General features: G+C 36.2%; 2 protein-coding genes across 6 annotated transcripts in view; one reads left to right on the forward strand and one right to left on the reverse strand.

The window, feature by feature from the left end:
- Positions 1-18,820, reverse strand: part of LOC114658108 (hydroxysteroid (17-beta) dehydrogenase 2) — a 48,462-nt gene extending 29,642 nt beyond the window's left edge. Inside the window, exons 1-4 of one of the 2 annotated variants that reach the window (XM_028810148.2) lie at positions 18,717-18,820; positions 17,807-17,883; positions 3,119-4,394; positions 2,708-2,920 (exon numbers count right to left, since the gene is read on the reverse strand). In XM_028810148.2, coding sequence (XP_028665981.1) covers positions 2,708-2,920; positions 3,119-3,401 — 496 coding nt within the window. In that variant the 5' untranslated portion in view covers positions 3,402-4,394; positions 17,807-17,883; positions 18,717-18,820. The other variant, XM_051931476.1, reaches the window with a different exon arrangement.
- Positions 18,821-18,866: 46 nt separating this feature from the next.
- Positions 18,867-25,510, forward strand: part of sdr42e1 (short chain dehydrogenase/reductase family 42E, member 1) — a 41,305-nt gene continuing 34,661 nt past the window's right edge. For 2 of the 4 annotated variants that reach the window (XM_051931473.1, XM_051931474.1), the window contains exons 1-2: positions 18,904-18,983; positions 21,401-21,481. Coding sequence is in view for 1 of the 4 variants with exons in the window: in XM_028810141.2 (XP_028665974.1) it covers positions 21,429-21,481 (53 nt within the window). In the remaining 3 variants the exon portion in view is untranslated. Of the gene's footprint in view, positions 18,984-21,400; positions 21,482-25,510 lie in introns of all 4 variants that reach the window. The other 2 variants (XM_028810141.2, XM_051931475.1) reach the window with 2 other exon arrangements.

Genomic DNA, 25,510 nt, shown 5'->3' on the forward strand with positions numbered 1-25,510 from the left:
AAGAAAAATGCATTTCTAATTCTTAAAAATATTAAAATTTTAAATGTAAAAATGAAATATTTACATTTTAAAAATAAAATTACATAAAAGTAAAGGGAGCTTTTTAAAAAAAACAAAGAATTCTTCTGTAATCTAATAATCAATTGGGATACACAGGTTATACTGCATCAGTTATTTGTGCACTGTTAATTCTTATCGGACTCAGATTAAAATATATATTTCAAATTCTATATTTTTTTTAGATTTGGATTTGACAGGCTAATTTCCATTTATTCTTTTACTCTGAAATAAAACATAGCTAATATTAGTTTTTGGATACACTGACTCAAAATAGCCTGTTTTTACCATTTCATAAAACAATGGATTAGAAAACATTAATTCATTCTTTTAAACTTTTCCATATTCTCCTAATGTATCAAAATTGCTTTTTTATAGTTTTCATTTCTGTACTTTGATTATTCTGAATTTGCTAATAATTTTAAACATAATTTACTTAAGTACTAGCATACTTTCAACCATGTGTTACTTTTTACTCTTCTACCACAGTCTCCCCACGGAGTCCAGATTTTAATAGAACCAAATGTTGGAGTATATCAGATAAAGAAGAAGAAGGGGGATTAAACACAAGAAAAACTGGAATATTTCCCATGCCAACCCTGCAATCATATGTGTAATTTGGTTTACAAATAAAGTTTATTCAGTGTTAAACAGAGATCTGACAAAGATAAAAATACAACTTTTGTTGTATTTACTCACAAGCAGACTTTCAGTGTATAAAATAATAATTAGGATTTTTTCATTAAAAAAACACTGCTTTATCAACATTTTGAATGTGCTCATTCTGTGTGAGAAACCTCAAATTTATGTTACAAGAAACTGCCAATTACCTAGAAACAGCAGAAGCTATTATAATTATTATACTTACCTATTTCACATTTTAATGTTATATATGCTTACTTTCTGTGGGTATGGACATCCTAAATACTGTACCATTTACTTGCCTTCTTCAATCCCATTTGTCCTGTTCCCTATCACTGGTGCTCCATTTCCTGCTCTCTTTAATTTGTTTTGAAACATGGTGTCCACAAAGCACAAAAAACCCTATTTCATACCATCTGATTCCTGAACTTTAAAGAATAAAAGACGTTGTATAACAACATTTGTATGTGCAGTAGTACAGAGAAAAAAAAGGACACTTCCTTTAATGATTTTGGAAAGAATGCGTTTTTTATAGGATTTTTTTGTGTGCATTAACACCTTTCTTAAGGACAGTTAACTGCATAAGTATGGGGTATCAATTTAACATTTATCTAATTCTATATGATAAGAGCCTCATAAATTCTTATTATTCTTGATGTCATCAATTTTTCCTGCCCTCTAACCATGTAAATATTTTCCATATGTAATTCTAATAATCAAAATCACTAAACCATTCACAAAGGTGATTTTTTTCTAACTGATGCACTTTTAAGGTGCAACAAACTATAAAGCATAAGATGACTGCATAGTTATTTAACAGCTGTAAACTCAAACAAATATGAAAGAATCAATACAATGTTTTAAAGAAATGTATAAGAAAGCAACAAACAACTGCTGCCCTCTTAAGGGGATTAAGTATAGAACTAAACTATTCTAACCTCAAATAATATAAAAAGCAAATACACTGCTACAAGTATCTACTGCAGAAATATGTAAATATTAGTGGGATATGCAATTTGGAAAATCATTTTAAAGCATTTCTCAACTGCAGAATAGGCAATTTCCAGGGAGAGTAAACAAATACAGATAATCTATTATGTCATTTACGTTTAAAGATACAGAAACATTAGGTCCCGTTTTGCTGTAACTGGATGAAACACTAATTGAGTGTTAGGTTTTGTTTAAATATGGGGTCAAATAATATTTAGCTAAGATCCACAGCTTTTAAACTGAAAAATAGCTTATAGTAACAGATGATCCAGAGAAAGTGGACAACTGCTCATATATGCTGTTAATTGCAGTTGACCAAGTCTTATCAAACAATTTATTCAGGCAATTAATACAATGCTATCTTTTTAAGATATTGGGAGTGTGTGGCAAAATGACGAAGGTCCAAATCTTTACAGTCCTGGTGCTTCCTGTCTTGTTATATGGTTGTGAGACATGGACACTATACCAGTGCATGCTTCCCAACCTGACCTATCTTTTTAAAGCAAAAAAAATTTTTAGCCTTGAAATATGGTAGGCTGGTGTTTCTTAACCACTGTGTTGCAACCCACTTCTGGTTAGAAGTTGCTATTGTTTATGTTAGTGGTTCGAACTTGTTCCTACTACAGCTATGACAACTGCACTCAATTAAAGCCCTTCCCCCAAATTTAATGATTATGCTTAGTTCACCAAGGGAGACCTGTTGGTTGGTCGTGAAGATGGTTGCAAGCATGAAGTATGTGTGACAATATACTTCTCCACTAAAAATGAAAGAAATGAAAGATTCTACCATATCTTTTCCTTAACAAAACATGAAAGTGAAATTTACACCAGTTGACTACATTTTAAGGTTTGCTTGTTACTTTCAATAAACAATTTTGATACTAATTTCATGCTAAAATATAGTACATGCATGTGTTTTACTAATGTAATAAAATAATTTGTGTGGTTTCCTGTATATTATTTTATTCCTTACAATGTAAAGGAAACATACATTGAATGCACCTCATCTATACTATACCTGTGTCTGCCATACACGCCTTAACCTGTAAGTAGGCTTGGGCAATCTGTGTTGTGTCAGTCACATCTAAAAGTATAAGTGAAAGCCTCTCTGAGCAGCTTCTTCTCAGATCTTCGGGGCCTGGTCCTTTTTCATTGAGAACACCAGCAAAAACTGTAAAACCAAGTTTGTCAAAGTGTTTTGCCAGTGCCTTGCCGATCCCAGAATCACATCCTGTTTTAAAAGATGGCAAGTAAAACCAAATAAATAAATTTAGCTTAAAAATCAATACACATTATTCTAACTGTGCACTATTTTAAAACATTTACGAAATAACAATCATAGACGTGTAACAGTTCACATAATCATTAAAGATTTTGTTAAAAAACACACACACAAAAAACAGTCATGTATATTGAAGGGTAAGCTTACCTGTAATCAACAATGCTTTATTGTTCACTGGAAGAAATTCTTCAAATTTTCTCAAAATAGCGAGTGAAAGAAGAAATACCAGACACAACAGAAAAAGTCCCACATATCCAGGCAGTATGAAAAAACACACAATTTCTCCAATAACAACCAGCAGAAGATTCCAGATGCACCTTGACTCTGGCTTTAATCCACCTTTTAAAAGTTTATGCAGAATAGTAGTCATATATAGGAAAGTAAATGCAAAATAAAGTGAAGGCAAATGGAGGCAGTCAATGAAATCCATGATAGTAAGCTGAAAGTTTAAAACACAAAAATCAAACTATTATTTTACTAGTTATTTCATTGAGAACAGATAATACTGTGTGTCTGTTTAATATAAAGTTACTATAAATGAAACTGAATACAGCAAAACCTCATCTTGGTGTGTAAGACTTCCTTAAAACTGGTAATTAGGAGAATCCCTCCCTCAGTCCAACCCCCAGATGATGTTTTGCACTTACCTGTCACTCAGTTTTAGCTTTTGGCAAAGAACAATCAACTACCAGAAAAAACATACTAATCTGTGACTTAATTATATCTCAGCAAATGATATGGAATTTACAGTTAACACCCTTGTTCTATTAACAACTCCTTCTTTTTAAACATGTTGTGATTTCCAGATAAGGAATCTGCTGAATCACAGGTATCCACTGGCTTCAAAAGAAGGAATTAAATATTTAAATACATTTGCAGTCAGCAAGACAAGAGGCACGTCAAAAATAAAAACGAAAAGTTTGTGGTGGGTTTAGTTTTGGTAATCTTCATTCAAATTAAGCACAAATATTACTTTGTTACAAATAAAAAGGGTTACATTCTGAAACTGACAAATTCACTTAATTTTGCAAACAATGACAAAAAGGGTTATATTTGAAAGACTACCTTTTAAAAAAAAAAAAAAACAGTTTTACTTTACAGATGCAGAATCAAATACTGATCAGATTAATCAAAATACAGTAAAGGCAAAATATTTAAACTGCAAAACAAAACAAATTGTTTAAAATTAATCTACTGCAATAATGTACAAAAGAAAAACTTGTTTACAAAATCTTTCTGACGAGTCACAATAATGCCTACAGCTGAGAACAGCTATTTACATAAAATTTATTAACCAGATGAATTATATAAAACTACATTTATTTCCTCAAGCAAGTTATTCAGTTTGAACTGGAAGTGTAGCACGGATTGTGGAAGCTGGCTCTTCTTGTTGTAGCAATGCTGTATGCAGTGGTTTGATACTCTTTAAAAAAAAAAAAAAAAAAGAAAAAAAAAAAAAAGAAAAGAAAAATAATACATTAGTAATTTATAACCTTTAATCTACCAAAAACAGAAACAAGTTTTCAACTGGTAACAAATTAATGTCAGTGCAATATACTTTTTCCTTCTTATCAATGTTCTTCCATTCTAAGCTGAATGTGTTTATCTGTTAGGAGCTGGAATGATCAGGGAGTACTGGAGTAATCAGTGGATTAAACAGTATTCAGATATTAAAGTACTATTTATTGCAATAAGTAAATTTATTTTTGTAACAATGTTTGTTTATATCTTAGAAGTGTACATCAATTTGTGTATAACATCAATGACCTATGAAAGGGCAACCCTACTACATACAGCTCAACAATTATTAAAGTTTGCTAATCTCCTTTTAAGAAAACAAGAAGTGCTTTATCAAATGCTCTTAAACAAAATGTAACATGTACAAATTCTGAATTAACAATCAATTATTTTCTTTATCCCAAGTTATTCTAATATTATTTAAAAATGAAAGATCTTCATACTTCATACTGTGGACTGTAACACCCGGGGAAATAAGACTATTGACTTACTGTATGCACACGTTAAAGATGCATACAGTGCCACCCCGCTGCCTGCTCTTGGGAAAGCAGATCATAACCTGGTTCTGCTTCAGCCTCACTACAAACCAAGAGTGAGTGAGCTACCTACAACCACATGATCATTCAGGAAGTGGTCCCCTGAGGCAGAGCAGGCTCTGAGAGACTGCTTTGGAACTACGGACTGGGATATCCTGCAGGGATCACATAGTGAGAACACTGAGGAGGTTGTTGACTGAACTACTGACTACATCAACTTCTGTATGGACACTGTAGTTCCAGTAAGAACAGCACGCTGCTATGCTAACAACAAGCCATGGATTACAAGTGACATCAAGGGCCTTTTGAAGCAGAAGAAAAGGGCTTTTAAAGGCGGTGATCAGCATGAGCTCAAGCACGTGCATTAGGAACTCAGAGTCCAGCTCAGGGCGGCGAGGAAGCAGTACAGGAGAAACCTGGAGCAGAAGTTGCAGAATAACAGCATGAAGGAAGTGTGTGATGGGATGAAGATCATCACTGGCTGCAGCTCGAAGCAGGGTGCCACCATCGAGAGAGACGTGAAGAGAGCAAACCAAATGAACAACTTCTTTAACAGGTTTGACCACCCTAACCCACTCTCACCTCGGAGTACTGCACCCTCCACCCATCCTTCTGCTGATACCAGCATAGGAGAGACATCCCCACCCACAATTACAGCAATGCAGGTGAGCAGAGAACTGAGGAGACTTCGTGCCAGCAAAGCAGCGGGTCCAGGTGGAGTATCGCCATGACTGCTGAAGGTCTGTGCGTCGGAGCTGGGGAGTCCTCTACAGTGCATCTTCAACCTGAGCCTGGAACAGGGGAGAGTCCCGAGGCTTTGGAAAACATCTTGCATCATCCCAGTCCCAAAGGTATCACGTCTTAGTGAGCCGAACGACTTCCAGCCTGTCGTTCTGACGTCACATGTGATGAAAACCATGGAGAGGCTGCTGCTTCACCACCTGAGGCCACAGGTCCAACACGCCTTCGACCCTCTGCAGTTCGCATACCAGAAGGTGGGAGCGGAGGATGCCATCATCTATATGCTGCACCGATCACTCTCCCACTTGGACAGAGGCAGTGGTGCTGTAAGAATTATGTTTCTAGACTTCTCTAGCGCCTTCAACACCATCCAACCTCTGCTCCTTAGGGACAAACTGACAGAGATGAGAGTAGATTCATACATAGTGGCATGGATCGTGGACTATCTTACAAACAGACCTTAGTATGTGTGTCTCGGGAACTGCAGGTCTGACATTGTACTAACATGGAATTAAAGTCCTGTAATACAGTTTGCATATTTGTAGCAACACAGGAGCGTCGCAAGGGACTGTACTTTCTCCGGTCTTGTTCAGCCTATATACATCGGACTTCCAATACAACTCGGAATCCTGTCACGTTTAAAAGTTCGCTGACGACACTGCTATCGTGGGCTGCATCAGGAATGGGCAGGAGGAGGAGTATAGGAACTTCAAGGAAACAAGGACTTTGTTAAATGGTGCGACTCAAACCACCTACACCTAAACACCAGCAAAACCAAGGAGCTGGTGGTGGATTTTAGGAGGCCCAGGACCCTCATGGACCCTGTGATTGTCAGAGGTGACTGTGTGCAGACCTATAAATACCTGGGAGTGCAGCTGGATGATAAATTGGACTGGACTGCCAATACTGATTCTCTGTGCAAGAGAGGACAGAGCCGGCTATACTTCCTTAGAAGATTGGCGTCCTTCAACATCTGCAATAAGATGCTGCAGATGTTCTATCAGACGGTTGTGGCGAGCACCCTCTTCTACGCAGTGGTGTGCTGGGTAGGCAGCATTAAGAAGGAGGACGCCTCACGCCTGGACAAACTGGTGAGGAAAGCAGGCTCTATTGTAGGCATGGAGCTGGACAGTTTGACATCTGTGTAGGAGCGACGGGCGCTCAGCAGGCTCCTATCAATTATGGAGAATCCACTGCATGCACTAAACAGTGTCATCTCTAGACAGAGGAGCAGCTTCAGCGACAGACTGCTGTCACTGTCCTGCTGCACTGACAGAGCGAGGAGATCGTTCCTCCCCCAAACTATCCGACTCTTCAATTCCCCCCGGGGGTGAGGTAAACGTTAACAATATTCAAAGTTATTGTCCGTTTTTACCTGCATTTTTATTACTCTTTAATTTAATATTGTTTTTTTGTATCAGTATGCTGCTGCCGAAGTATGTGAATTTCCCCTTGGGATTAATAAAGTATCTATCTATCTACAGTGCAAAGGTGTCATTTTGCTTGGCTTTTCTATACAGTGCATCCGGAAAGTATTCACAGCGCATCACTTTTTCCACATTTTGTTATGTTACAGCCTTATTCCAAAATGGATTAAATTCATTTTTTTCCTCAGAAACAACACCCCATAATGACAACGTGAAAAACGTTTGAGATTTTTGCAAATTTATTAAAAATAAATAAAAAAATTGAGAAAGCACATGTACATAAGTATTCACAGCCTTTGCCATGAAGCTCAAAATTGAGCTCAGGTGCATCCTGTTTCCCCTGATCATCCATGAGAGGTTTCTGCAGCTTAATTGGAGTCCACCTGTGGTAAATTCAGTTGATTGGACATGATTTGGAAAGGCACACACCTGTCTATATAAAGGTCCCACAGTTGACAGTTCATGTCAGAGCACAAACCAAGCATGAAGTCAAAGGAATTGTCTGTAAACCTCCGAGACAGGATTGTCTTGAGACACAAATCTGGGGACGGTTACAGAAACAATTCTGCTGCTTTGAAGGTCCCAATGAGCACAGTGGCCTCCATCATCCGTAAGTGGAAGAAGTTCGAAACCACCAGGACTTTTCATAGAGCTTGCCGGCCATGTAAACTGAGCGATCGGGGGAAAAGGGCCTTAGTGAGGGAGGTGATCAAGAACCTGATGGTCACTCTGTCAGAGCTCCAGAGGTCCTCTGTGGAGAGAGGAGAACCTTCCAGAAGGACAATCATCTCTGCAGCAATCCACCAATCAGGCCTGTATGGTAGAGTGGCCAGACGGAAGCCACTCCTTAGTAAAAAGGCACATGGCAGCCCGCCTGGAGTTTGCCAAAAGTCACCTGAAGGACTCTCAGACCATGACAAAAAAAATTCTCTGGTCTGATGAGACAAAGACTGAACTCTTTGGTGTGAATGCCAGGCATCACATTTGGAGGAAACCAGGCACCGCTCATCACCAGGCCAATACCATCCCTACAGTGAAGCATGGTGGTTGCAGCATCATGCTGTGGGGATGTTTTTCAGCAGCGGGGACTGGAGGACTAGTCAGGATAAAGGGAAAGATGACTGCAGCAATGTACAGAGACATCCTGGATGAAAACCTGCTCCAGAGCGCTCTTGACCTCAGACTGCCGCGACGGTTCATCTTTCAGCAGGACAACGACCCTAAGCACACAGCCAAGATATCAAAGGAGTGGCTTCAGGACAACTCTGTGAATGTCCTCGAGTGGCCCAGCCAGAGCCCAGACTTGAATCCGATTGAACATCTCTGGAGAGATCTTAAAATGGCTGTGCACCGACGCTTCCCATCCAGCCTGATGGAGCTTGAGAGGTGCTGCAAACAGGAATGGGCGAAACTGGCCAAGGACAGGTGTGCCAAGCTTGTGGCATCATATTCAGAAAGACTTGAGGCTGTAATTGCTGCCAAAGGTGCATCGACAAAGTATTGAGCAAAGGCTGTGAATACTTATGTACATGTGATTTCTCAGTTTTTTTTATTTTTAATAAATTTGCAAAAAACTCAAACGTTTTTCACGTTGTCACTATGGGGTGTTGTGTGTAGAATTCTGAGGAAAAAAATGAATTTAATCCATTCTGGAATAAGGCTGTAACATAACAAAATGTGGAAAAAGTGATGCGCTGTGAATACTTTTCCGGATGCACTGTATCTATCTATCTATCTACTTAAAAGGTTTCAAAGACACAATTTATGACTTGATATTACAGAATATTCAACAGGTCATACACGTCTTTACTACTATTTAAATGACTATCTTCCTTAATCCATCAATTTTTTTAGGTTTTGTTTATTGAGACAATTTAATCATGTAATGGAGTTAAATATGATGATTCACCCTCTGGAAGGAGGACAATATGGACTTGGTATATACAGTATATTTGAATATTCATTTAAGACTATCCTGAGAACATTCCAAGGTATATGTATTTAGACACTATTTCCAAATATTCTCACAAATGATTAGTAGTGAACATAAATATTTTTTGGCTCAGGAAGCCACCTGTTTTGTTCTTTTTTAGAACACATTTAAAAATGGTGGTTCTCACATTTGACTAGGTTTATTGACTCTCTTCCTCTTCAAACCTTTATCCTATGAGTCACTACAGTACCATACTATACATATAACAGAACAGTGTCACAAACTGTAAAAGCCAGATAGTGTTGACTTCAATTAAGGATTATTATGTTATGCAATGTTAACATTAAGTATGTTAACATGCGATGTTAACATTATTATGTTATACTTAATTGCGATGGGTTGGCACCCTGCCCGGGATTGGTTCCTGCTTTGTGCCCTGTGTTGGCTGGGATTGGCTCCAGCAGACCCCCTGTGACCCTGTGTTCGGATTCAGCGGGTTGGAAAATGGATGGATGGATGTCATGTGTATATGGCACAAGTAGCAGGCATTGTAATATTTTTAACTATCCACAAGATGGAGTAGAGAGCTATGGAGAGAGAAAAAGAAAAAAAAAAAGAAAGCAAGTGCATGTGTCTGTATGATATATTGCACTCTGTGGCAACAGAAGTGTATGTATAAATTTTGTGACAAAACTTGGCGTTATATTTTATTAATGAGGTATCAAGCTGAAAGACAAATGAGTGTTATATGAAAAAAAAAAAAAAAAAAAGTTAAACAACTTACAAAGGGTACAACTATGATAGAATTCTAGAATGGGACATTCAAATGGCACTAAAGCCTGTCTTGTCTGTCCAAACAGCTTGAAGATAGCAGGATTTTTGGTGAATATGCAAGGGCATTGTATATTCAGTTACATCAGGACATGGCTTAGTCAGATGCATCAATGTATAACATAGAGTTCTTCACAATATTATGTTTGCAAATGTGTTCAGTTATCACAATTTACCAGCTAATAATGGTTTAAACATCACATCAGGTTCAGAATACAGCTAATTTGATTTCTAAACTAACCTTTGAAGAAGGGAAAAAAGTTCATACTAGTATTTACTGCCCTTTAATACAGGGTGATATTCATGAAGCTGAAGCTTAATACTTCTGGTACAATACGTGTTACCTATGATAACCTGAGACCAAACTGAAGAATCCAACCAAACCTGTCATTTCACAGTTATCTCTGTCATCAGACCATTCAGAACTAAAAACAGTGAAGAGAAGCTTTGTATAGAAGTTTATTAGAGTGCTTTACCTATCACAATGCATACATTACTGATGTGCTGTATTATATAGTACTGTTGGCTGTAAATACCATTATATTATATATATATGAGTGTGTTCCTGGTAGGAGTCGAAAGCTTAGGAATAAAAAAAACTATTTTAAGATATGTGATTCATTGTCTCCCTTTGTGGATTTCCAGCTACAAATATGCAAACTGTATCACAGGACTTTAATTCCATGTTATTTATATATTATAATAATAATAATATTATATATATATATATATATATATATATATATATATATATATATATATATATATATATATAAAATTGCAGTGTCTATTCTTTATGTATACTTGTATTTACAGTACGTACTTTTGTATTCAAAAGTAAAAAAATTCAGAACAAAATATAGCTACAGTAGATATGCCTCAAGTAAACAATGCAATATGGATGCAGGACAGTCAAATTATAAGATGCTGCAGTAGCCACAGAATATACTTAACTGTTTAACAAACAGGGCTTTCTAGTAGGCAGACAGAACTTTAACTGATCTCACTGGGAAATTTGGCTTATTTTTATACAAGTTTATTAAAAATAATAAATACATAAATAGCTAGATAATCCATCCATCCATCCATCCATTGTCCAACACGCTATATCCTAACCACAGGGTCACGGGGGTCTGCTGGAGCCAATCCCAGCCAACACAGGGCGCAAGGCAGGAAACAAACCCCGGGCAGGGAGCCAGCCCACCGCAGGGCTCACACCAAGCACACACTAGGGACAATTTAGAATCGCCAATGCACCTAACCTGCATGTCTTTGGACTGTGGGCGGAAACCGGAGTACCCGGAGGATACCCACGCAGACACGGGGAGAACATGCAAACTCCATGCAGAGAGGACCCGGGAAGTGAACCCAGGTCTCCTAACTGCGAGGCAGCAGCACTACCCACTGCACCATTGTGCCGCCCAAATAGCTAGATAATAAGTAAGTAAATAAATAAATACACATACAGACTTTGGTCTGAACACACACCAGAATGACTATTACACAAGAAAATTAAAAAGAAAGAAAAGTTCTGACTTGGCTGTCACAGTGAGGCAATATGCAGGCATATTGCTGTTGGTATAAAGGAGCCCCAGTAGTGTTTCTTGACACACTTCTGCTGAATATTTTGTAGGCTGAAAGTACTCAATGTTAAACTGTCAGAGAGAGAGAGAGAGAGAGAGAGAGAGAGAGGATGTGTAGCATTGTTCAAAATGGCACTCAGTTTTGTTTTAATTCTCTCATTTGCTACTACCTCCTGGGGGGCGATAGTGCATCCTATAACTGCGTATGCCACTTTAATTAGTTTGTTGATTCAGTACACTTTTCTCAAAGTGACTTTATCAGCCAAGCACACCACAGCACAGAAAATTGGACTGGCTATCACAGAGCTTTAGAAGACATGAAGGACATCACTTTGCACATTAAAGGAAAAAGAGCCTATTCTGCCCTTTCTAATATAGCTCCTCTGTGTTCTGAGACCAGTCCAACTTGTCATTGATGTGCACTCCCAAGTACTTGTAGAAAGTCAATAACCTGTTCCTTGGTTTTGCTGATGTTAAAATGCGGACAATTCTCTTTGCACCATGAGACAAACTTCTCCACCTGACTCCTATACTCTGTCTCACCCCCTTTACACCCCATAACTGCAGAATCATCCAAGAATTTCTGCAAGTGACTGGACCTGGTGTTATATTTGTAATCAGAGGTGTACATAGTGAAGAGAAAAGGAGACAGGACTAGATCTTGTGGTGCTCCAGTGTTGCTCGCATCAATATCAGATACACAGACCTTGAGTCTCATAAATTGCAGTCTGATCAACAGATAGTCCATTAGCCAGGACACCATAGGCTCATCCACCTGCATATATCCGAGTTTATCCTTTAACAGGGATGGGTCAATTACAGAATACAGCAATAATCTGTGTTTTTTTTCCCATAGCCTTGCAAAAATCAAATATTTTAAGTGTACTTACTCATATACTTTCTCTTTTTCGGGCAATTTTTTAACTAGATACAAGTCCAGCTTTCCTAGAATACATTTTTTCTTGATTGATTCAACAAAGTGGTGGAGACGCTGAAGGAAGATCTTTAGTAAAGATGCTGTGGTAAGTCCCTACCCAACATGGGGGTAGTAACAGTCTCTCTACTGCTATTAGCCACCAGGGAAACTCCACTGTCATGCTAACAAAACTGCCTTCAGCACAAAACACCAAATAGAATTTTGTGATACACTCCATACTGGCCTCATTCCTCTAAAAGGAAATGACAGACTTCTACGAGTCATCATTTTGAGATATATCTAATACCATAATACCTTCAATATCCAACCTCAACGGCACCTGACAGTAATTAATTCTGGACAACAGCAAACGATGTGAAAAATGTCCCTTTAAAAAAAAAAATAAAAAAATAAACTCACATAACTCATGTTGCATAATCCATATGTCCAATATCAATCTGTATGGTCAAAACATTCAAAATGTGTGCATTCTTTGCTAATGCATTATTAATGCTTACTACCTGGAAAAGAGGTGTTCATAGTCCATCCATCCATCCATTATCCAACCCGCTATATCCTAACTACAGGGTCATGGGGGGTCTGCTGGAGCCAATCCCAGCCAACACAAGGTGCAAGGCAGGAAAGAAACCCCGGGTAGGGTGCCAACCCACCGCAGGGTGTTCATAGTAAACAGGAAAAATGTGATTCATTGTTTTAAAGTCCTGTCTTTAATTCAAAGGCACAGCTTTGTGGGAATTACATCTTTCCTGTGTACAACTCGCTAAGTAATTTCCATTTGATTATTGATGACAAACCTGTGAATAGGTAGATCCACACATCACAAATCTGCCAATCATAATGGCTATCTGTATGTTATTGCCAAGATTCATTCACTCACCATTTTCTCAGTCTTAAATATCTTAAAAGTAATATTTAAACAATAAATCACTTTTTTTGGATTACAAAATGGTACAGCTACACAGTCGAGAAAACACAGTCATAGCACATTAATGCAATGAACATAGTGAGTAAGTCTAATATTAATACCTAGGTATCTCCTGGCATATCTATAATACCTAGGTATCTACTGGCATATCTAAGGAAACATTAGAAGAGAGACTTGAATACTGGGACAGATAGCTAAAATGGAGCAGAGAGGATTTTGCCCAGTTAATGTCATAACCAGATGAGGCTTTGTAGGTATTAAATAACTCAGTGATGAAAAGGAAAACTTTGGAGGCATTACTAACGTAAAGAAAAACTTCATTGGCAAATACATTTTTTAGGAATCCTATAAACAAACAAAAAAACATGGAAAATGATACTTGAACTGTGGAAAAATACAGCCAAAGGTATGATAGGATGATGGGCATCCTTGTCTGGTGCCACTGCAAATTCTAAATGAACAAGACTTCTGGAGTTTATGTGGTTTCACTTTTACTTTCTCCTTCATCAATTACACCAAATTGTTTTATGTACTAGCAATATTCATGGCATTCAAGTATTCCTAGCTAATGATAAAATTGAATATATACCGTATGTTCAATAATTTCAATAAATCAAGTTTTTAATATTAAGAAAATTAATTTTGTCATTCTGCTGTAACATCATATTTAAGCGCAGTGTAGCACTGAAGAAAAAGGTTAAAAGCACAAGACACAAACCTAGGCAGTTCCAGATGAAGCCAAGCATGGCTATAAATTACAATGTTAACTGGTCTGAGGAAACCAGGGTGCTTTAAGATTATTGTGCATTCATTTTGCTCCATCAGGGAAAAGGTAATTTAATAGAAACCATTATCTGATCACGTACAGATACAAATATAAAAATAATATGAAAAAATGATATAGAAATAATGCAACTCAAAAATATTTTGCACTTATTCAAGCTTATTCTGGTATTATATTTTTGGAATGATATTTTTTTTCTAGAGGGAGGAGGGGGGGTTAGGAGCACACACTGATACAGTGCATTGCCGCACCCACCCATGACGAACCAACTTAGGATCCCAGATTGGGACCCGAGTGCAGCCATGCAACGGGTGACACCTCAGCACCATAGTTCTGTTGGAATGGAACCAGTGTGAGGTTTTTTTTATGGTGGCCGGAGTGCCAATTCTGCCACCAACACCCAGGTCTTTCTAGAATGGTTAGAAAATTGATTCCAGGTTGTTTAAATTTCTTTTTTTTTTTTTTAATACATAAACTACATAAAATACTTTGCTTGCCAAGCCCCAGGTTTGGTGAACTGGATATACAATTTAAAGAGATTGTTATTTTCATGGGAATTGTTACATATGAATTATTTTCACTTTTACTTTAAAACTTCAGTTAAAACAACATTTGGAATTAACTTTTCTTCAAGATCGTATTGAATTTTGATTCTGTGTTTGGATTTACATTGTGACAATGCAACGTATAACTGCCTGTGAGTGAATATTATTTCTTTCTCTCTAATAAATAAACTGACTTTTTCGAATGTTTGTCCCTGTGATTTGTTAATTGTCATAGCAAAAGCTATTCTCACGGGAAACTGTAAACATTTTAATACGAATGGCAAATCAAGATCTCCTTTTGTGTCTAATGTTATTCTCGGAATATGTAATACATTACCTTTCTCGTCGCCTGTTAAAATTTTACGTTAGAATTGTTGGAGCAATTTTTAATACAACTAATCTTGTTCCATTGCATAGTCCAACACTCATACATAAACTACGCAATAACATTACGATACATCCTTCTTTCAACATTAATTCATCCGGTGGAAGACCAGACAGTGTTAACACTTGTAGATATGCTATGGGATATTGTAAATTGATGTTTTCATCTTCAGCACGATCACCACCAACTGCTTCAGCATAGTCTATTGATACGCATTTAATCAATTTGCTATGTAACTGATTGACAATTTTCATGTTAATTTGTTTAACTTCATCGTTTCTCACTGCCATATTTAGATGAATGGGTGATTCTAAACTGGATCTTCGTAAGTGTGTGTGTGTTCATAAGTAAGCCCTTTAATGAATTGGTGTCTGCCCAGGTTAAGTACCGGAATGCACCTGATGACCGTGGTCTTGTTTGAAAATAGTTGTAAGTATGGCATGACTTGAAAGAATCTCATGGTAAAAGTCTTCATCTCGCGGGACTTCCTTCCAAAAAAGTCTCTTCAAAAAGTCACGTCTCGTCCCAAGATTTTTTTTATTATACTAGAGAGATATGAAATTAATTGACAGATAATACAGTTCATATTTGTTACTTGTAGATTTCATAATGAGGTGGATTTAAAAAGAAAATCTTATAAATGATGCAAACAGAAGCCTGAATTAAGTGAAAGTTACGGATTATGGAAGGTCTTCATAATGAATAAAATAATCACTACCTGATCACCTTATTTTAAAAAGTAATGAAAAAAAGTTAAAAAAATTACTACTATTTCACCATATTTTAAAAACAACAAAAATGAGTCAGATCGAATCATTGATCAACTACAGGGGAATGGGATGAAGAAAGAGTTGGTGGAAACTATAGAGGGGTAAATTATATAATTCTACAAAAAACAAAAATACAAAGTGTCCCATTTCCACTTCAGTGTAAATAAATGTGAATGAAATAAAGCTTAATTTTTTTCATGTTAAATATTGTAATTCAATAGCACATTAATTACTTTATGTGCCCTATGATGAGATGGAGTTTCCCACAAGTCTGTTACCCCCATTGTATCCAGTGCTGTCTAGAGATGCACCTGTCATCCATGATCTTGAACATGGATGGGTGCAAGATTACCACAAAATTCATAATTAACGATTATCACCACTGATATTATAACTGTGATTATTCATTTTGATTAATAATGCTACAATGAAGTACATTGTTTGTGTTGCCATCTGCAGATACTGTATTTTTATACATACAGAAAAGCACAAAATGACATCCTATTAATATAAAATTTCTAAATAAACTACATGAAAGTAAAATATAAAACATTATGCGTCTTAAACATGAAATAATCATGCAAACATGAGATGAACACTAATACAGACCTACTCGAAGAAATACTATAAATATACTGTACTACCCACAATATAACAAATCCCCTATAGCGTATACATACAGTACCGTAAATATGCATACAGGTACAGTAATCCCTCGCTATATCGCGCTTCGCGGCTTCACTCCATCGCGGATTTTATATGTAAGCATATTTAAATATATATCGCAGATTTTTCGCTGCTTCGCGGGTTTCTGCGGACAATGGGTCTTTTAATTTCTGGTACATGCTTCCTCAGTTGGTTTGCCCAGTTGATTTCATACAAGGGACGCTATTGGCAGATGGCTGAGAAGCTACCCAGCTTACTTTTCTCTTTCTCTTGCGCTGACTTTCTCTGATCCTGACGTAGGGAGATTGAGCAGGGGGGCTGTTCGCACACCTAGACGATACGGACGCTCGTCTAAAAATGCTGAAAGATTATCTTCACGTTGCTATCTTTTGTGCAGCTGCTTCCTGAAGCGACATGCTGCACGGTGCTTCGCATACTTAAAAGCTCGAAGGGCACGTATTGATTTTTGCTTGCTTGTTTTTCTCTGTCTCTCTCTCTCTTTCTGTGCTCTTGACGGAGGGGGTGTGAGCTGCCTCCTTCAACAGCTTTGTGCCGCGGTGCTTCGCATACTTAAAAGCCAAACAGCCCTATTGATTTTCCTCTGCCTTTATGACAGTCTCTGCTCCTGACTCCTTTGAAGAGGAAGATATGTTTGCATTCTTTTAATTGTGAGACGGAACTGTCATCTCTGTCTTGTCATGGAGCACAGTTTAAACTTTTGAAAAAGAGACAAATGTTTGTTTGCAGTGTTTGAATAACGTTCCTGTCTCTCTACAACCTCCTGTGTTTCTGCGCAAATCTGTGACCCAAGCATGACAATATAAAAATAACCATATAAACATATGGTTTCTACTTCGCGGATTTTCTTATTTCGCGGGTGGCTCTGGAACGCAACCCCCGAAATGGAGGAGGGATTACTGTAGATATATATACTCATTCAAGAATTAATGCAACACAAACTTTACAGAACATCACTTTCGAGAAATTCAATTATCTTTTGAAGCTATATGTTTTCTGAATATATTACACAAGAAATCAGCTGCAATATTATCCTTTAAAATCCAGAGCCCATCCTAACCACTATGACTGCTGAAATGTAAAATGGTAATGTATAGCAAAAAAATAAGCTTTTCTTGTCATGTGCAAGTTTTATTTAAACTCCATGATTTTTTGTTATAATTTTCAGCACTGAATATGGAATACTGTTACAATGGGATTGTTTGGATGTACTGTACATCTGTGGCGTCACTTTACCTTATTGAGGTAATCCTGGCACTGAACTGCCGAGTTCATGCTATCCTGGGTTTGGACGAGTATCGCTGTCATAGTGTCTTCACAAAAAAAAAAAAAGAAGAAAAAAAAAAAAAGAAAGATCAAAAGAACTGTATTAAACAGCAATTTGCACACAATTATATAAATGTAATAAGGTTAATCCACATGTCTGGTTACTTCATAGTTAATTATGTAATATATAATGTATTTAAAAAGTAAAACATGTACAGAACGAATAAGTATTATTCTATACCAATTCGACAAAAAGAAAACTAGACCCCTCTCTGTCACCTGGGAAAATAAGAATGTAGCGCAAAGAAATGTGATGTGTAAACATAATACTGCATGTGTTTGCTTTAAATCCACATACAAAGTCGTATAGGAAAACTGCAAAGAGAAAAGACAGTAAGAAATCAAAAATGAGAATTTCTAACTTTCGTAAGAATGTAAATCTTACATTATTGTGTTTTTCTAAAACATAACTAGAGAAGCAAAATAAAATATTAACTAATTGAATAGTGAGGTTAATTAGAGGTAATATAAGTTACCGATTTTGAAACGGTTTGAACAATATATGAGCCACGCATTCAGTTATCGATTAAAGATGCTGCTTATAGGAAAACTTCATTACCGTTTAAATATACACAAAACGTTGCAGGAATTTTTAAAAGTGAGTGAAACATTTACGCCCATGCATTACCTACACGAAAAGTACATGTTTAAATTATACGTCATGAAAAATGATAACGTGAGAAGAATGTAATGCAACAATAAAAACCGATTCATGTGTTCATTTATGTTGATGAAAGCGTTACAGTTCGGTTCGCATAAATTACTAAAGTTTAATTTGCAGTTGGAACTGACGAAGTAGAAGAATAGCGCAGCAACATACCAAGTGTCTGATTAATATTTCTTAGACGCTCTAACATATCTTCCAAATCTTCCGTTTTCATTTCTGCCGCCATTCTTTCCAATACAAATGACGCAAGGCGAAACGGGAAACGTGCGCAGTCTCGTTTCCTTAAGAGCGCGCACGCAACTGGTTCTTCGCCCAATAATTGAGTTATGTAAACTGAGAGATAGAAGAGGACGTTTTACTGGCTGTATTTTATAACCGAACAACATTTGTCATAAAAACCAACTACATGAAATAATAAAGGTGAGATTCCTGAAAATATGAAACCAGATTATATATGTTATTTAAACATAAGCAACAGTTTTATCAGAAACACTTTAAATCGCTTACTCTTGCATCCAATGCAGAACAATGAAGAAAGAATTTTCAAAGGTGTAAGTTGTAGCTTCCACTTGATAACTTTTTTTTATGTTAGTCGAACGGACTCTTGTAAAATAGTTTAGAACTATGTATAAAGGACTTCAATCTCCGATTTGGCCACTAGCTTTGGAGAGCTTGCACGGTTTTTAATGTGTATTTGGGTTTCTTCGTGGTACTGTAGTCCGGTTACTTTACACATCACAAGTGACCTGCATGTTAGTTTAATGCGGTACTTAAAACAGCATAAGGATCAGTGAATGGATACGCAGATGGGAAGACGTCCTGACCGGTAGCAGATTTAAGAACAACGTTGCCGGGGTAAGGATTGGGATTCCATAAATCTACAATATAAAAACGTACATGGAAAAATGGTCGAAAGACGTTAATGCATTTACTATTTACGTTAACAGTTGATGTTTATTAAAAATTAATGCCACAAAGTGTATTTTCATATACAGCATCTACATTCTCGCCATGTTAACCCATTTTAATTTTCCACTCATATTCACAGACTGGTTAGTAGTATAAGTGTGCCCGCTATAAATTGACACTCTTTCCAGGGTTGTTCCTGCCTAGTACATAGATCTAACAGGATATTCCCTCTCTTAATGATCCTGAATTGGATTAGGCAGGTTTGCTAATAAAATGTTATACATTAAAATATATCTACTGTATATATGCATATACACTGTAAGGAAATTCAACAAATAAAATGTTGATTTATCAGCACGATGACCTCTGGTCATATTGCAGAATGATTCCAGGAAAGATAAAGTTAACTGTAATCCAAATACTGTACCATGTGAAGCACATTGACTGAAAGTAGTGGTGATGGTTATTTGGTTGCCAGATATATTTAAATATTAAGAAACTATGCTATACAACTTGTGTTCAGGGTACTAAATAAATATTGGATTTGTGGTTCATCAGAACTGAAAGGTGAAAGAAATTACATTTTCATATTAAAACCATGGTTCCTTTGTAGATTTTTTTGGTATTGTTCTCTGAATTTTACCACAACAACATCTGATTAACTGAGTTATTAATATAAAACCAGTTTTTTTTTAATTGCAGACTAAGTCTTTGATCTGTTCATGTTGTAGCACTACATCGTGCTAGCCAGGGCACTGACAAAAAGATTGTTGCTAATTTTGTTGTCCTTTGTCAGCCTAGTGTCTTTATGCTTGATTTTGCCACACTAGGATGGTAACCCTATATGACTGTGGTAGATTTGCCATTTTTGTAGGCTCCCCTGCTGTGGATACTGAAACTGCTCATTTGAATATTGGAATTCAAGCTGATACTGCTTTCTCTTGGTGATTCAGCACTGTTGCTGTTTATATTTCTTGCCTTCCTCTGCTGATTAAGAACCATTACAATACTCCCTCCCCCACACTATGTGACTCTTCAATACCAAACGTTAAACGTAAACGGGGATAAATGTTAACATTACAGTATTCAAAGTTATTGTCTGTCAGTATACCTGCATTGTTATCTCTCTTTAATTTAACATTTTCTTTATCAGTATGCTGCTCCTGGAGTATGTGAATTTCCCTTGGGATTAATTAAATCTATCTATCTATCTATCTATCTATCTATCTATCTATCTATCTATCTATCTATCTATCTATCTATCTATCTATCTATCTATCTATCTATCTATCTACTGACATTAAGTCAAATTAATGTATTGTTAAGAGCCAATAAATAACAAATAAATACAACATCCGAAAATAATTTTTTATATGTTACATACCCTATGTTCTTTGTAGTGGTGGCTGAGAAAATCTCATGTTTTCATGCCAAATACCATATAAAGAAAGAAGTATATGTCTTAATAGAAGGCAATAGTAAACAATGCTGTCTAATGGCAATGGAAAAAAAATTCTTGCCTTACTTGTGTTCCATAATCCACATGTCCGCTTCTAGTCATTATGCTCAAAATGTGCAAAATGCCTTGCTTTTTGCTAAAACATTGTTAACAGGATATAGTTACTTCCAGAATTATCAGTACACACATAAACAGGAAACCTAAAGTTTCATGAGAGTCACTTTTTGAATTGAAGACAGGACTCTTGACCAACAAATGAGGAGGAAAAGAGATAAATAGTTTTCCATAGACTTGTTCATAAGCAAAATATCTTGAATATATCTTGAATATATGTTACTTAAGGCCATATTATTATAACATTAATATCTTTATTGTAAAATACATAACCTATCATTACATTGAAAAGTTTCTATACTTGAGGTCTTTGATTTTAAAGTGTCACACTGATATTTTTATATTGTTTCTGCAGGTAGTGCACAACTGCTCAAGAATACAACATGTCTAACCACAGTGTTGTTATTACTGGTGGAGGAGGGTATTTAGGACACCGGTAAGTTCCACATCACTAAAGTACTGCTTTAGGTGATGACAGCTATTTGAGTGCTCAATACTTAAAGACAGATAAAAAATGCCATTCAGGAAGCTCATTTGTATACACATAAATTGTAAGTTAAGGTAAGAAAAATGATTCCCTTATGTTAGATACCCCTATCCTTTTTTCGTAAATTAAAATTCTCTATGTACTGCACTATATATGGCCAACACAGTGGTTCAGTGGTTATTGCTGCTGCCTCAAAGCTCCTGGAAGCTGGGCATTAATTCTCTCTTTATGAAGTTTGCAACATTGTGTTTTTGTTGTATGGATATATTTTCCACTCATGTCTCCAAGTGTTTTCATGTTGTCCCTCTAAACTTGTCATGTTATGAGTGAGTGCATATTGTGATAAACTGGCATTGCTTTTTATTCCTGTCTTGCCCCATGTATTCTCTGGATGGGCTCCAGCTACTTGAAAAGCTGAAACTGGATTTAGCTGCTTCAGTGAATTGATATATGGAATGCATTTACTGCAGGTACAAGGAATTTCACTTTTAAATAATATGGGTTTGTACATTTCCATTTCTTTTTTAAAGAAAGGATAGTTTAAATATGTTACAGTAGATAGATAGATAGATAGATAGATAGATACTTTATTAATAGTAAATAGATTACTTAAATAAAACACTAATGCATCCCTGTCCTCTTCATTCAATATGTTAAGTAGATGAAAATGCATATTTTGAACTTCTGTTTCTTGCATGTACTTGCCTACCTTTCCTGCATGATTAATTGTCTGATTTAAAAACATATAATGGGAATACTTTCCTGTAGCAGCAATGAAAGTGTGAGTTTGGCTGTGCATTGAGTATTCCTGATGAGCTGTTGTCCCTTACAGGACTAGTTGTTGCCGTGCACACCATGCCACTAGGATGTGCTCCAGTCTCCCTTTCACCCTGAATTGGATTAAATGGGTTTAAGAATGTGACAATGAAGTACCCCAAATATGTGACTAAGCCACAGATTTTTAACATCATCTACCACCTACACCTCCAATAATTTCTTTTACTGTTGCATATTTATAAATACTGTATTGTGATTAGGATTGACTTTTGTGTATGCTTTGCATGTTGTCTTAACACCTGCACAGCTATGCATAGCCTAATTCTTGTTGATGCAGGTGTGCATTTGTCTTAGCTCTAGCAGGGTGCATAATGTAACTAAATCATACGTCAAAAGAATAAATGAGATTTTACTATATTGAGCGCAGAAATTATTTTTAAAGTAAACTTGAACTTGGTTGCAGATGGCTTTTGCTTCTATGTAAATGAAAGTTTGTGATGAGGTCAAAAATTTGCCTTTGAGTTAAGTTTCATGTCTTAAAATTACAATTTTTTTTACATTTGTAGAGCTCCTGGATTCCTACATCCCAGCAAAGATGGAACATTTTATAAAAAGTGGTTTCTGAGATATCTGCCCAATACCCCAAGACCTAGGTCAATTTTTTGGAAGTTATCGTTGCATATCTTCTTGAACAGGGTGCATTCTTTTTGTCTTGTTACATGCTCCAGTTAGGGTTGCCACCTTTTTATTGTTGTTGACCTGGAGACTAGGCTAGGATGGCCCCCCCCCCAAAAAAAAACTTAAATTGTAAATTGAACTCCAAATATGTTAAAGATAAGAATATAACTTATTTATGAAATAAAACAAACTATATTATCTAAAAGACTATATTATAGTGTCAAAAACTTTAATTTCCAAATCAAAATAAAATTTGTATTTTGATTGAAATAAACCTCATTTTCATAGAGTTTAAAGTCATAATAATGTAAACTATTATTGCTAATCACAAAAAGATACTAAACAAAAAATATAAAATAGGTAACTGATTTGAAATCAGTTACCTACAATAAAATTAGAATAAGTACTTGAATAAAAACAAGAAAAATAAAATATGTACTTCTATAAAACACAGCTTTGACTAACCTATTCTATTAACCTAATGAATAACAGTTAAAGCTGCAAATGCCAGCAAGAATCAAAATATAAAACTACTAAGAAGAAAAATAAATAACAATTAAAACTAAAAAGAAAATATTAAGATTTTTTTGCTATAGATGAAAACAAATAATAATCACATTTTATTTATTAAACTTAAATTTATATTTACTGTTACTTTGACAAGCACTCAGTAGTACCTTTTGTTCTTTTTTCTCCAAGAATTCCACAAATTGTTGACAAGACATATCAAAGTTTATTTTCACGCATAACTCTGCCTTAACTAAACCAACCTGCATTCTGTTTCTTTCTTCTGTCCAAAGATTCAACATTAAGGAAAAGATTCTTTCGGGAAACGCGTTGCTGACAGGAATGGATAGAATTTTGCTGACAATCTTGAGCAAATTAGGTAGATCAGAGGTTTGAAAAATTTTACACCATTATTTTCAAAATTTGTTGGCCTTTTTCGAGCTCCTGCAGTCCACTTTTAAGAATAACAATTTCATCATATAATGCACCTTCATCGATGTTATTTACCTTTGCTGCATCTTCCAGTATTTTTTGATAGCTGATGTTTGCTTTATGCTTCTTTAAATTTAAACAGTCAAAATACTGAAAGCGACTCTTTTGGAAATCATAATACAGTACCTCGCTATATAGTCGACTGTTTTTTTGTACACTAGATTCGCCTCTTTCACAAAAATTTCTTTTTCCTTTGTTGGAAGGTACTGTAAGGCAAATAGTACTTTGCTTCCAAAAAATTGATCATTTTGCCTTTGAGGTATCTGTTCTTTCAAATTGGACATAATTTCATGAAATTCAGTTCTGATTAAGTGATTGCTTTCTAGTTTGGCAATGTGGATATTTAAAATTTTCATAAAGATGATGAGTCCTGCGGTGGGTTGGCACCCTGCCTGGGATTGGTTTCTGCCTTGTGCCCTGTGTTGGCTGGGATTGGCTGCAGCAGACCCCCGTGACCCTGTGTTTGGATTTGGCGGGTTGGAAAATGGATGGATGGATGGATAAAAATGATGAACAAAATAAATGTAACACTCTGAGACTAAAATCTCAGAACTAAGACCATCTTCTAGTCCATGCTCCCGTTTTTTTTATAAATTTCCAGATATTTTTATAGCAGTTTTCTTCTCCTAGATCAAGAAAATATTTTTTGACAGCTGGCCAACAATGTAAAAGTCTATCAAGAGCGGCATACAAAGAAAGCCATCTTGTTGTTACATGGCGCAACTTTTTTTGGTAGTCCATTCCCAGGTATTCAAAACACTCTTTTAGAACTTCAGATTTCTTGGCACTGTTAGAAAATTCTGCGTATATTTTCAAAACCAAATTTTCCATGTCATATGAAAGAGCTTTCGATGCATTTCTGCCTGCGTTATGTATCACATGGCAATTACAATTTGCTTTCAGTAATCCTGCATTACGATCTAGAAGTTTTTTGTGAACGGAATTATGGAGACCATAGTTCACGGAAGCGTTGTCTGCACTGTATGAACTTATGTCCGAAATTTTAAGTGAACACTTTTCTAAAGTTGTCAGTATGCTTGTTGTTATCGACGTGGAAGATTCATCGTTATTTTCTATAAAGTACAAGAGTTTATTCTGGATTCCATTTTTTACGCTGAAATACAGTATCTTACTGTGACCGGAAATAGCCTTTGGTTTCCTTTATTGGAAGCGTCTGACAGAATGGCGTATGGTAATGACGACTCTGTATTGGCTTTCATTTCATCCATGACATTCTCTATACTTTTAGGAGCTAGACAGTTCACTGCGATGGCTTCTGCTTTTGTTCTCCCACAATGCACTTTTCTCGCCAACGCAGAATCTCGATACCAGTAAGAATGTAATTTTATGGCACAATCTGTGCTTACGTAACTGTGGTGATGGCTGATACCATGACAGACCTGGGCAACTTCAATCATAGTTACAAGACTTTCTTCATTACTACTCTTTCTTGGAAAAAATGAAGTCACTAATTTATTTTTAGCACTGCTGGTTATGGCAGTAGAATGTCCTTTACTTTTTAAA

This window comes from Erpetoichthys calabaricus, chromosome 9 (genome assembly GCF_900747795.2).
Source record: "Erpetoichthys calabaricus chromosome 9, fErpCal1.3, whole genome shotgun sequence".
NCBI lineage: Eukaryota > Metazoa > Chordata > Cladistia > Polypteriformes > Polypteridae > Erpetoichthys > Erpetoichthys calabaricus.